At 48.4% G+C, this 12,817-nt stretch overlaps 1 protein-coding gene across 8 annotated transcripts in view; it reads right to left on the reverse strand.

Annotated features, from left to right (window-relative positions):
* LOC112251640 (phosphodiesterase 4D interacting protein) overlaps nt 1-12,817 on the reverse strand; it is a 144,068-nt gene that overhangs the window by 44,042 nt on the left and 87,209 nt on the right. For 7 of the 8 annotated variants that reach the window (XM_042322437.1, XM_042322438.1, XM_042322434.1 and 4 more), the window contains 6 exons: nt 5,327-5,427; nt 4,731-4,909; nt 3,054-3,366; nt 2,717-2,906; nt 1,306-1,422; nt 624-1,113 (listed from right to left, as the gene is read on the reverse strand). In XM_042322437.1, coding sequence (XP_042178371.1) covers nt 624-1,113; nt 1,306-1,422; nt 2,717-2,906; nt 3,054-3,366; nt 4,731-4,909; nt 5,327-5,427 — 1,390 coding nt within the window. The remainder of the gene's footprint in view (nt 1-623; nt 1,114-1,305; nt 1,423-2,716; nt 2,907-3,053; nt 3,367-4,730; nt 4,910-5,326; nt 5,428-12,817) is intronic. The other variant, XM_042322432.1, reaches the window with a different exon arrangement.

Genomic DNA, 12,817 nt, shown 5'->3' on the forward strand with positions numbered 1-12,817 from the left:
AGATGTGGTGATGGTGGACTAGGTGTGGTGGTGGTGGTGGTTGTGGTGGACTAGGTGTGGTGGTAGACTAGGTGTGGTGGACTAGGTGTGGTGGTGGTGGAGGGGTGGTGGTGGTTGTGGTGGTGAACTCGGTGTGGTGGTGGTGGACCAGGAACGGTGGTGGTGGATAAGGTGTGGTGGTGATGGTGGACTAGGTGTGGTGGTGGTGGAGCAGGTGTGGTGGTGATGGTGGACTAGGTGTCGTGGTGGTGGTGGTGGTGGACTAGGTGTGGTGGGGGTGTGGACTAGGTGTGGTGGTGGTGGACTAGGTGTGGTGGTGGTGGTGGACTAGGTGTGGTGGTGATGGTGGACTAGGTGTGGTGGTGGTGGTGGACTAGGTGTGGTGGGGGTGTGGACTAGGTGTGGTGGTGGTGGACTAGGTGTGGTGGTGATGGTGGACTAGGTGTGGTGGTGGTGGTGGACTAGGTGTGGTGGAGGTGGTGGTGATGGACTAGGTGTGGTGGTGGTGGACTAGGTGTGGTGGTGGTGGTGGACTAGGTGTGGTGGTGGTGGTGGACTAGGTGTGGTGGTGGAGGTGGTGGTGGTGATGGTGGACTAGGTGTGGTGGTGGTGGCACTACTTACCCCGGCCCAGGCCAGCTGGTAGCCTTGCCCTCCTCGGTGGGCGTTGGGGTCCCTTTGCCCTTTCTTAGCTGGTCCTCCAGGGCTCCCACGCGGGACACCAGCTCCTGGAGGTCCTTGTCAGGTTTGTGGTGGCGCGGCGAGGGTCCCAGACCACCACCAGACGACTCCCAGCCCTCGTCCTCCTCTGGGCCGCTCTGTGATGGCGAGGCCTGAAACTGGACTCCCCAGTTGACCTTGCGGGGGATGGAGGGGCCAATGGAGAGTTCGCTGGAGGTGGAAAGAGAGCGCAGGCGGCCCTGGAGGCTCCGGATCACTGTCTGAGAGCGGGAGAGCTGCGAGCGAAGGTCCTCAACCAATCGCTGGAGAGATGTCATGTTGTCAGCCTCTGAGGTTGATGTTGGAGGACCGGCCTTCCCAGGATGCACAGTGCCTGACCACCACTGAGAGCCGCCGCACTCCAGAGATGTGCACATCTCTAGATCGTCAAACTCTGAGAGGAATAGAGGGGGATGTGGGTGAGACAACTGATATGCTGCCCTCTTGTGGTTTTACTAAACCAGTGCAGATTGTTTTGATCTCACAAAAACCCTCAAGTGTGGCAGAGTACAACAGTACTTCAGTGTAAAGATGACCTGCAGGTGTTTGTAGTGTTAAGGACATAGAGTAATAGTAAATGCTGTACCTGGGCTGCTGGTCTCCTCCCTGTTAGCCTCATTCTCACTGCGGCCACACGTCTCATAACCCATATCCTGGAGATCCACCTGGACCTGCTTACTGTCCTGCTGCACTGATGTCTCTGCTGGAGGGACAGAGAGAGAGACAGGGACAGAGACAGAGAGAGCGAGAGAGACAGAGACAGAGACAGAGAGAGTGAGAGCGAGAGAGACAGAGAGACAGAGAGCGAAAGCGAGTGAGAGATACATTAAAATAGTTATTGCATGTAGAATATTACTGTATGTGTGATAGACAGACAGGGTGTATGTGTGATGAGGGTGTATGTGTGATGAGGGTATATGTGTGGTCAGGCTGTATGTGTGATGAGGGTGTATGTGGGATGAGGGTGTATGTGGGATGAGGGTGTATGTGTGATGAGGGTGTATGTGTGATGAGGGTGTATGTGGGATGAGGGTGTATGTGTGATGAGGGTGTATGTGTGATGAGGGTGTATGTGGAATGAGGGTGTATGTGGGAAGAGGGTGTGTGTGGGATGAGGGTGTATGTGTGATGAGGGTGTATGTGTGGTCAGGCTGTATGTGTGATGAGGGTGTATGTGGAATGAGGGTGTATGTGGAATGAGGGTGTATGTGGGAAGAGGGTGTGTATGTGTAAATATTACTCTCTAGTTAAATACATTTACATGATTAGCTCAATCAGGTAATATTAATTACGTAATATAAATTATTTTATAGAATAGCATGTCATATCACTTAATCCGGCATAGCCAAAGACACGACAGTGATGAGGGTGTATGTGTGGTCAGGGGGTATGTGTGGTCAGGGGGTATGTGTGATGAGGGTGTATGTGTGGTCAGGGGTATGTGTGGTCAGGGGGTATGTGTGGTCAGAGGGTATGTGTGGTCAGAGGGTATGTGTGGTCAGAGGGTATGTGTGGTCAGAGGGTATGTGTGGTCAGAGGGTATGTGTGATGAGGGTGTATGTGTGATGAGGGGGTATGTGTGATGAGGGTGTATGTGTGGTCAGGGGTATGTGTGGTGAGTATGTATATGTGGTGAGGGGGTATGTGTGGTCAGGGGGTATGTGTGATGAGGGTGTATGTGTGGTCAGGGGTATGTGTGGTCAGGGGGTATGTGTGATGAGGGTGTATGTGTGGTCAGGGGTATGTGTGATGAGTGTGTATGTGTGATGAGGGTGTATGTGTGGTCAGGGGGTATGTGTGGTCAGAGGGTATGTGTGATGAGGGTGTATGTGTGATGAGGGTGTATGTGTGGTCAGGGGATATGTGTGGTCAGGGGGTATGTGTGGTCAGGGGGTATGTGTGATGAGGGTGTATGTGTGGTCAGGGGGTATCTGTGGTCAGGGGGTATGTGTGGTGAGTATGTATGTGTGGTCAGGGGGTATGTGTGGTTGACTCACTTAGTAGGTCTCTATAGTCTTTGAGCTGTTCAGCCTGGGCCTGCACTGTGGCCTCAGACACCATGAGTCTCTCCTTCAGCTCCTTGCTCTCTAGCTGCAGACGTACAGCCTTCTCACCCATCACTGTCTCTGTGGCGCTGTGCCGCCTGCCTCCAGCCTCTCTTCCTGCCTCCTCCTCATCATCCTCATTCTGCAACACAAGACCAGAGCAATGTCAGTGCTGTTTACATCCATAGAGATGCAGATATTAATTTCAGGCCTAAAAAACAGTTGATCTATCAATATACAGTATCACACATTATTAGAGTATTATTTAGTGTGTGGTGGCTCCCCCTACCTGTGTGGAGCAGGACAGCATGGCTCCCAGGTCCAGAGATACAGGCCTAGTGCAGTGTCTCCTCCCCGGTCCAGGGTCTCTCAGGGTGGGCCTGGGGGCACAGCACTTCCCCTGGGAAGGACACTCATCATCCCAGGCCTCCCACAGATCAGACCCACATAGCTCCTCCTCCTCTTCCTCCTCATCCACCTCTCCTTCATCCTCCTCTTCCTCCTGAAGAATCTGTTCATGCCTAAGGTCTGTCTCTGGCTGTCTCTCTGTCTGGTGAGACTTCAGCTCCTTATTTTCCATGCGTAGGTTAAAGAGGGCTTTCCTGTGAGAGGGAGAACAAAGACAAACCTCAGATGAAACCTCTCATGTCCACTGTTCCGGCCAGGGTGAAAACCACAGGCGTTTGTACACCTATACGCTGGACCTCTGTATACCAACGGAGGCTTCTCAGACAAAGAAGGGGAGGACCATTTACTTGGCTCATCGCGCTCTAGTGACTCCTTGTGGCGGGCCGGACGCCTGAAGGCTGACCCTGTCATCAGTTGAACAGTGTTAAGCAGGCAGGTGTTTTTTAAATTTAACCTTTATTTAACTAGGCAAGTCAGTTAAGAACAAATTCTTCATTACAATGACGGCCTACTACGGCCTACTACGGCCTAATCCGGACGACGCTGGGGCAATTGTGCGCTGCCCTATGGGACTCCCAATCACAGCCGGATGTGATACAGCCTGGATTCGAACCAGGTACTATAGTGACACCTCTTGCACTGAGATGCAGTGACCACTGCACAACTCGGGAGCCCAAGCGCAGTTTGGCGGGTCATGATTCGGAGGACGCATGACTTGACCTTCACCTCCCGAGTCCGTTGGGAGTTGCAGCGATGAGACAAGATCGAAAAAGGGGGTAAAAACACAACAACAACAAAATGTATCTAAATACTGAAACATTAGTTATCCTTTTTAGCTAAAACTATACTAAATATATGAAATACACTGTTTTGCTAATGAAGGTCTACAATAGCCTCAGCAGCACTCTGTAGAGTAGCATCGTGGTATAGCTGGAGGACAGATAGCTTCTGTCCTCCTCTGGGTACATTTACTTCAATACAAAAACCTTCTTAAACGGGAGCAAACGGAACGAAACGGGGATAAACATACCGGAGTTTGTCCAATAGAAACTCTAATTTGCCACTGTTGGACTAATGATTACACCCTAGATCAGCTAGATGCAGGCCAGAGAGTGAACGTGTCACTGTCTGTCATGTTGATTACTCAAAATGTGTCTCTTGACCTGTGCACCTACGTTGTAAACATTCATTCATAGGCTCGGTTGTAGCAACCTCATGATGGATACAGGGAACATTAGAGTATCATGTAGTAGCCTAAACCTATCCATGTTACATTGAACTGGGTGAATGGAATATGAATGACAGTCATCCAATATGCTGTAATAGAAACAAGACCATGTTCATAAGAAAGAATCCTCATCTTAAACGGCACAAGACCACCAAAATAGGCGGGAAAGATTTTAGATTGAGTCAATGTTTCCTTATATGAATGAAGGTACATTTTAATTCATTTAATCTCATTCATACAATTTAATTCACTTTCATTCATATCCTGTATCTATATCATGTTTCATAACATGTGGTGTGTTCAGCCAGCTAGTCAGTGTGTTATCGGTACCTCATCTGGGACAGGGAGGAGAAGCCAGCTTTTTCCAGCTGAACCTTTAGCTCCTGCAGTTCTCTCTCCACCACCCTCTTCTGTTGCACCAGCTGTTTCACCTCCACCAGCCCCTGGCCCTCTCCCACAGGATGCTGGGATAGCTTCCCTTTCCCAGGTCCTCCATGAAGCTCTGCGTTCTGATTTGAGGAGACAGGAGAGAGAGAGAGATAGATGAGCGTGCCAGATCGCCACAGTATGTTGATAACTAAAATATGAGTGGGGGTTAGTAAACATTCAATGTGAAATGATTAGGACAGAATAATCTACCACTATTTCAATATTCTAGATTAACTGAAGTATGGCGGCAGGTAACCTAGTGGTTAGAGCATTGAGCCATTGACTGAAAGGTTGCTGGTTTGAAAACCCAAACTGACAAGGTTAGTTAGAAAGGGTTAGAAAAGGTCCGAAAAATCTGCCAATGTGTCCTTGAGCAAGGCAAGGCACAACTCTAATTTGCTCCAGGGGTGCCGTACTATCACGACCCTATAAAACAACATATTTCACTGCACCCATCTGGTATGTGACAATTAAAAAAGTATTATTGTATGACCTACCTGCATTGTGGCTAGGGTTTGAGCTGTCAGTTTGGACTCCTCTTCCTCCATGCTGTCTGCATAGTCACTGTTGACATCATCCTCTTCCTCTGAGCTGAATTCTGTAAACAGAACACGGTTTTTAGCTTAACAATAAACATGCACACAAATTATGAAAAGAAAATGTCACATTGACAAAGAGCGCAACTCTTTTGCATTTGGCAACAGATTGATAAAAACATACAAATCCTTGACAATTATTGCTTTTGCCAGAGTACAATTCAACAACCTTTCTATACTGTATGTTTTCACACATCAAACACAATCTCCCCCAATCCTGGCCTTTCTGCATGTCAAAGTCTTTCCACCAAATAGTGTTTCCAACAAAAAGTAAACGCATCAACAAAGATCAGTAATGGCGGTGGTCACTCTGAAAACCTCTCCTTCTTCCCTCAGAGGTGATTTCTGAGCTGTCTCTTCCTGTCTTTATGTTTTACAACGGCGGAGGAGTTCCAAGATGGAGGTGCGGCGGGTTCAAAAAAGCGCCCCCTTGCAGTCATCTAGTGTATATATAAAGACAGGGCGAGAAGCTCTAAAAAGAGCAGCTCAGAAATGACCTCTGAGGGAATCTATCTCTCTGGACTGGGTTATACTACTGTATGGGCAGATAAACAGTAAGATAAACTATAAGAGCAGATAACCACTTACAGTAAATACAACCTTACAGACACAGCTCTGTGGAGTAACAGGCTGAGGTGTCACAGACTTTTATTTTATTTTACCTTTATTTAACTAGGCGAGTCAGTTAAGAACACATTCTTATTTTCAATGACGGCCTGGGAACAGTGGGTTAACTGGTCTAGGAACAGTGGGTTAGCTGCCTGTTCAGGGGCAGAATGACAGATTTGTACCTTGTCAGCTCGGGGATATGAACTTGCAACCATTTGGTTCAATGCTCTAACCACTAGGCTACCCTGCTGCCCTAAAGGGCTAGGAGAGGATTTAACTTCTATCTTGCTAAGCTATTGGAGTAGTTTTACATATATTAGTAGTTTTACAGTTACCCTTTTATTTACAGTTAAAATACAATGATGTACATAAACCCTAGATTGCATATACTAGGTATTGGCCAATGAGAGGCTTTGAAGCCACCAGCCATTGGAATGAATGGAATTCTACAGTATTTCAATGAAATGTTTCAAGGACAAAATTACATGTATTTAAATATTGTTGTTGTTGTAGTCAGGACAGTAACAGTAGCACTTAAAAAATATATATACTTTAAAAAGGTGCACTATGCATTAATCGCTTCCCCATTTCCTGGTTTCTGAAATTCTAATAGTTCACCTAATTTCAGTTTATGTAACAAAACAAGCATAGAAAATGTAGAAGCAGATCTATAAGTCACATTTCTATTTGTTAGAGTCATCCAATAAGTTACATATTGCAGCTTTAAGGAAAATGTTTTTATAAAAAAAATGGACAAATGTTTGTTCAGCTCACATAATATAATTTAAAAGTCTGCATTAAGGAGTCTGTAATATAATTAACATGGCAAAAACTAATGTAGACATTAATACATGGATTTCTATAGCTTCCAAAATATGTTTTACAACGGTGGAGGAGTTCCAAGATGGAGGCACGGTGGTTTCAATACAGTGCCCCCTGTGAGTCATCTAGTGTATATATACATCATTGGTCAAATATTAGCCTTGGGACGAGCAGATCTCTTTGATATACTGTAGGTACAGTAGGTCCTAGAACACTCCATGCTTTTAACTCTTAAATCATCAGAATGTTGCATTGATCAAATCTACAGGTTTCTGTATTTTATATCGGTAATAGATCATGTGATATGACAAGTACAGTGGAGGCTGCTGGGGGGGAGAAGGGCTCATAATAATGTCCGGAACGGCGTGAATGGAATGGCATCAATACCTGGAAACCGTGTGTTTGATACCATTCCCTACTGATTCCGCTCCAGCCATTATCACAAGGGTGGTTCTCCCCATTTAAGGTGCCACCAACCTCTTCTGGACAAGTGTAATTGACCAGGTCAGAGTATTAAAATGCATAAAACAGTGCAAAATGCACATCCTAGAAAGGATAAGGCATCATTGGAGCAAAATAGTAGAGTCCATAATTGTGTCTAGATCTCTGTGGAATCTGTTCAGTGTCCACTTTGCACACCCTGGCCTTAGTATTCTGTGTTTTCTTTATATTTGTGGTTAGGCCAGGGTGTGACATGGGTGATTATGTGTTTGTCTTGTCTAGGGGTTTTGTAGATTGATGGGGTTGTGTTCAGTGTAGTATTCTAGGTACGTCTATGGTTGCCTAGAGTGGTTCTCAATCAGAGGCAGGTGTTTATCGTTGTCTCTGATTGGGAACCATATTTAGGCAGCCATATTCTTTGGGTATTTCGTGGGTGATGGTCTCCTGTGTCAGTGTTTGTACCACACGGGACTGTTTCGGGTTTACACGTTTCTTGTTTTGTATATGTTTCTTGTTCACGTTATCATCTTTATTAAAGATGTTCGACCATAACCACACTGCGTTTTGGTCCGTCTCTCCTTCCCAGGAAGAAAACCGTAACAGAATCACCCACCACAACAGGACCAAGCGGTGTGGTAACGGGAGGACGAGTTGGACGGTAAAGGACCCTGGGCACAGCCAGGAGAATATCGCCGCCCCAAAGAAGAGCTGGAGGCAGCGACGGCGGAGAGGCGCTGGTATGAGGAGGCAGCACGGCGGCGTGGATGGAAGAGAGTCAGCCCCAAAAATGTATTTGGGGGGCACAGGGAGAGTTGTGGCAGAGTCAGGAGTCAGACCTGAGCCAACTCCCCCTGTTTATTGTAAGGAGCCAAGGAGGAAACCAGAACCAGAGCCGGTGTTGGAGGTGAGCGAAGCAGAGACCGTGAAGGAGTTAATGGGGAAATTGGAGGAGAGAGTTATGAGGGAGTTGCTGTGTTGGTGCATGAAGCACGGAATTCGCCCGACGGAGTGTGTCGGGGATTTGATGGCACCTGGGTCAGCTCTCCATTCTCGTCCTGAGGTGCGTGCTAGTCATCTGGTGAAGATTGTGCCAGCCTCACGCACCAGGCCTCCTGTGCACCTCCCTAGCCTTGCACGTCCTGTGCCAGCTCAGCGCTACAGTGCTCCTAGCAGTGCTAACCATGGCAGGCGTGGTACTGGTCAGGCACCGTGTTATGCGGTGGAACGCACGGTGTCCCCAGTACGCGTGCTTAGCCCGGTACGCTACATCCCAGCTCCCCACATCTGCCGGGCTAGGGTGAAGATCCAGCCAGGGCGGTTGGTGCCAGCCCTGCTCTCAAGATCTCCAGTACGCCTTCACGGTCTGGTCCATCCAGTGCCACCTCCACACACCAGCCCTCCGGTAGCAGCTCCCCGCACCAGGCTTCCTGTGCGTGTCCTCGGCCCAGTACCACCAGTGCCAGCACCACGCACCAGCCCTACAGTGCGCCTCGCCTGTCCAGCGCTGCCAGAGCCTTCCTCCTCTCCAGCGCTAGTAGAGTCTCCCGCCTGTCCGGAGCTGCCAGAGTCTCCCGCCTGTCCGGAGCTGCCAGAGTCTCCCGCCTGTCCGGAGCTGCCAGAGTCTCCCGCCTGTCCGGAGCTGCCAGAGTCTCCCGCCTGTCCGGAGCTGCCAGAGTCTCCCGCCTGTCCGGAGCTGCCAGAGTCTCCCGCCTGTCCGGAGCTGCCAGAGTCTCCCGCCTGTCCGGAGCTGCCAGAGTCTCCCGCCTGTCCGGAGCTGCCAGAGTCTCCCGCCTGTCCGGAGCTGCCAGAGTCTCCCGCCTGTCCGGAGCTGCCAGAGTCTCCCGCCTGTCCGGAGCTGCCAGAGTCTCCCGCCTGTCCGGAGCTGCCAGAGTCTCCCGCCTGTCCGGAGCTGCCAGAGTCTCCCGCCTGTCCGGAGCTGCCAGAGTCTCCCGCCTGTCCGGAGCTGCCAGAGTCTCCCCGCCTGTCCGGAGCTGCCAGAGTCTCCCGCCTGTCCGGAGCTGCCAGAGTCTCCCCCGCCTGTCCGGAGCTGCCAGAGTCTCTCCCGCCTGTCCGGAGCTGCCAGAGTCTCCCCCGCCTGTCCGGAGCTGCCAGAGTCTCCCGCCTGTCCGGAGCTGCCAGAGTCTCCCCCGCCTGTCCGGAGCTGCCAGAGTCTCTCCCGCCTGTCCGGAGCTGCCAGAGTCTCTCCCGCCTGTCCGGAGCTGCTAGTCTCTCCCGCCTGTCCGAAGCTGCTAGAGTCTTCCGCCTGTCCGGAGCTGCCAGAGTCTCCCGCCTGTCCGGAGCTGCCAGAGTCTCTCCCGCCTGTCCGGAGCTGCCAGAGTCTCTCCCGCCTGTCCGGAGCTGCCAGAGTCTCTCCCGCCTGTCCGGAGCTGCCAGAGTCTCTCCCGCCTGTCCGGAGCTGCTAGTCTCTCCCGCCTGTCCGGAGCTGCTAGAGTCTTCCGCCTGTCCGGAGCTGCTAGAGTCTCCCGCCTGTCAGCCAGGATCCGCCAGTCAGCCAGGATCCGCCAGTCTGCCAGGATCCGCCAGAGCCGTCAACCTGCCCGAGCTACCCCTCAGTCCCGAGCTGATCCTCAGTTCGGAGCTGCCCCTCAGTCCAATGGGGCCCTCTGTTAGGGTTCTTAGGCCAAGGTCGGTGGCGAGGGTCGCCACTCTAAGGACGCTAAGAAAGCTATGTTAGAGTGGGGTCCACGTCCCGTGCCAGAGCCGCCACTGTGGACAGACGCCCACCCAGACCCTCCCCTATGGGTTTAGGTGTGCGGCCCGGGGTCCGCACCTTTGGGGGGGGTACTGTCACGCCCTGGCCTTTAGTATTCTGTGTTTTCTTTATATTTGTGGTTAGGCCAGGGTGTGACATGGGTGATTATGTGTTTTTCTTGTCTAGGGGTTTTGTAGATTGATGGGGTTGTGTTCAGTGTAGTATTCTAGGTACGTCTATGGTTGCTTAGAGTGGTTCTCAATCAGAGGCAGGTGTTTATCGTTGTCTCTGATTGTGAACCATATTTAGGCAGCCATATTCTTTGGGTATTTTGTGGGTGATGGTGGGTGTTTGTACCACACGGGACTGTTTCGGGTTTACACGTTTCTTGTTTTGTATATGTTTATTGTTCACGTTATCATCTTTATTAAAGATGTTCAACCATAACTACGCTGCGTTTTGGTCCGCCTCTCCTTCGACGGAAGAAAACCGTAACACACTTGACAAAGATTGGATTTCAGGAATGTACTCTATTCAAATAGAAGCCCATTCAAAAGCATATGTCTAAGCACTAGATGGCTGTAATCTGGTACTGTCAGACAGCCGAGTGATACATTATTGAGTGATACAATACTCAATAGATTATGTTCACAGATGCTATGCTGTGGAACGGGCGTTAAGGAGAGGTACGGCCAGCAGGGGGCATCACTCTGCTCATTGGGTCTAACAGGGCTCTGAGGATTAGAGTTCCCTTGAGGAGTGATTAAGGGAGATCTAATTGGCAGGTGTCTACATGCAGCTAGGAAAGTCTACCCTTGTTTCTATGTAAGGTCCATTGCCCTTCAAATAATCAACGTAATGCAATTGGAGCATTTTACTGTTGAACTTGGGATGATTTTGTGTATGTGTTACTGTCTAGGGTGCCCTATATCTACAAATTAGCTGTATACAGTACCAGTCAGAGGTATGAACTCACCTACTCATTAAGGGTTTTTCTTTATTTTGACTTTTTTTTTTTTACATTGTAGAATAATAGTGAAGACATCAAACTATGGAATAACACAGTAGTATTCCAGGTGAATACCTCATGAACCTGGTTGAGAGAATGCCAAGAGTGTGCAAAACTGTCATCAAGGCAAAGTGTGGCTACTTTGAAGAATCTCAAATATAAAATATATTTTGATTTGTTTAACACTTTTTGGGTTACTACATGATTCCATGTGTTATTTCATAGTTTTGATGTCTTCACTAATATTATGAAATGTAGAAAATAGTAAAAAATAAATTTAAAAAACTTGAATGAGTAGGTGTGTCCAAACTGTTGACTGGTAGTGTGTGTGTGTGTGTATATATATATATATATTTGTATGTATGTTTATGACCAGTGTACAACCCATGTAGACATTGTTTATGGAATAAGTCAGAGGGACAGCAGAACCAACCAAGCCCACCATAAACACCATATAAATCCGACAGAACACACGTTTGTTTATTAAGCTTGTCAACGTCATGGTAGTCAGGGTGTTTACTGTGCTCTAGTGACAATGATCTTACTGTGCTCTAGTGACAAGGATCTTACTGTGCTCTAGTGACAATGATCTTACTGTGCTCTAGTGACAAGGATCTTACTGTGCTCTAGTGACAAGGATCTTACTGTGCTCTAGTGACAAGGATCTTACTGTGCTCTAGTGACAATGATCTTACTGTGCTCTAGTGACAATGATCTTACTGTGCTCTAGTGACAATGATCTTACTGTGCTCTAGTGACAAGGATCTTACTGTGCTCTAGTGACAAGGATCTTACTGTGCTCTAGTGACAATGATCTTACTGTGCTCTAGTGACAATGATCTTAGTGTGCTCTAGTGACAATGATCTTAGTGTGCTCTAGTGACAATGATCTTACTGTGCTCTAGTGACAATGATCTTACTGTGCTCTAGTGACAAGGATCTTACTGTGCTCTAGTGACAAGGATCTTACTGTGCTCTAGTGACAATGATCTTACTGTGCTCTAGTGACAAGGATCTTACTGTGCTCTAGTGACAATGATCTTACTGTGCTCTAGTGACTGATCTTACTGTGCTCTAGTGACAAGGATCTTACTGTGCTCTAGTGACAAGGATCTTACTGTGCTCTAGTGACAATGATCTTACTGTGCTCTAGTGACAATGATCTTACTGTGCTCTAGTGACAAGGATCTTACTGTGCTCTAGTGACAAGGATCTTACTGTGCTCTAGTGACAATGATCTTACTGTGCTCTAGTGACAATGATCTTAGTGTGCTCTAGTGACAAGGATCTTACTGTGCTCTAGTGACAAGGATCTTACTGTGCTCTAGTGACAAGGATCTTACTGTGCTCTAGTGACAAGGATCTTACTGTGCTCTAGTGACAATGATCTTACTGTGCTCTAGTGACAATGATCTTAGTGTGCTCTAGTGACAATGATCTTAGTGTGCTCTAGTGACAATGATCTTACTGTGCTCTAGTGACAATGATCTTACTGTGCTCTAGTGACAAGGATCTTACTGTGCTCTAGTGACAAGGATCTTACTGTGCTCTAGTGACAAGGATCTTACTGTGCTCTAGTGACAAGGATCTTACTGTGCTCTAGTGACAAGGATCTTACTGTGCTCTAGTGACAAGGATCTTACTGTGCTCTAGTGACAAGGATCTTACTGTGCTCTAGTGACAAGGATCTTACTGTGCTCTAGTGACAAGGATCTTACTGTGCTCTAGTGACAAGGATCTTATTGTGCTTGTGACTCAGATGGCAAAGACTATAGGAAAAGCAGCTTCTGTCGAGTTA

This window comes from Oncorhynchus tshawytscha, linkage group LG05 (genome assembly GCF_018296145.1).
Source record: "Oncorhynchus tshawytscha isolate Ot180627B linkage group LG05, Otsh_v2.0, whole genome shotgun sequence".
NCBI lineage: Eukaryota > Metazoa > Chordata > Actinopteri > Salmoniformes > Salmonidae > Oncorhynchus > Oncorhynchus tshawytscha.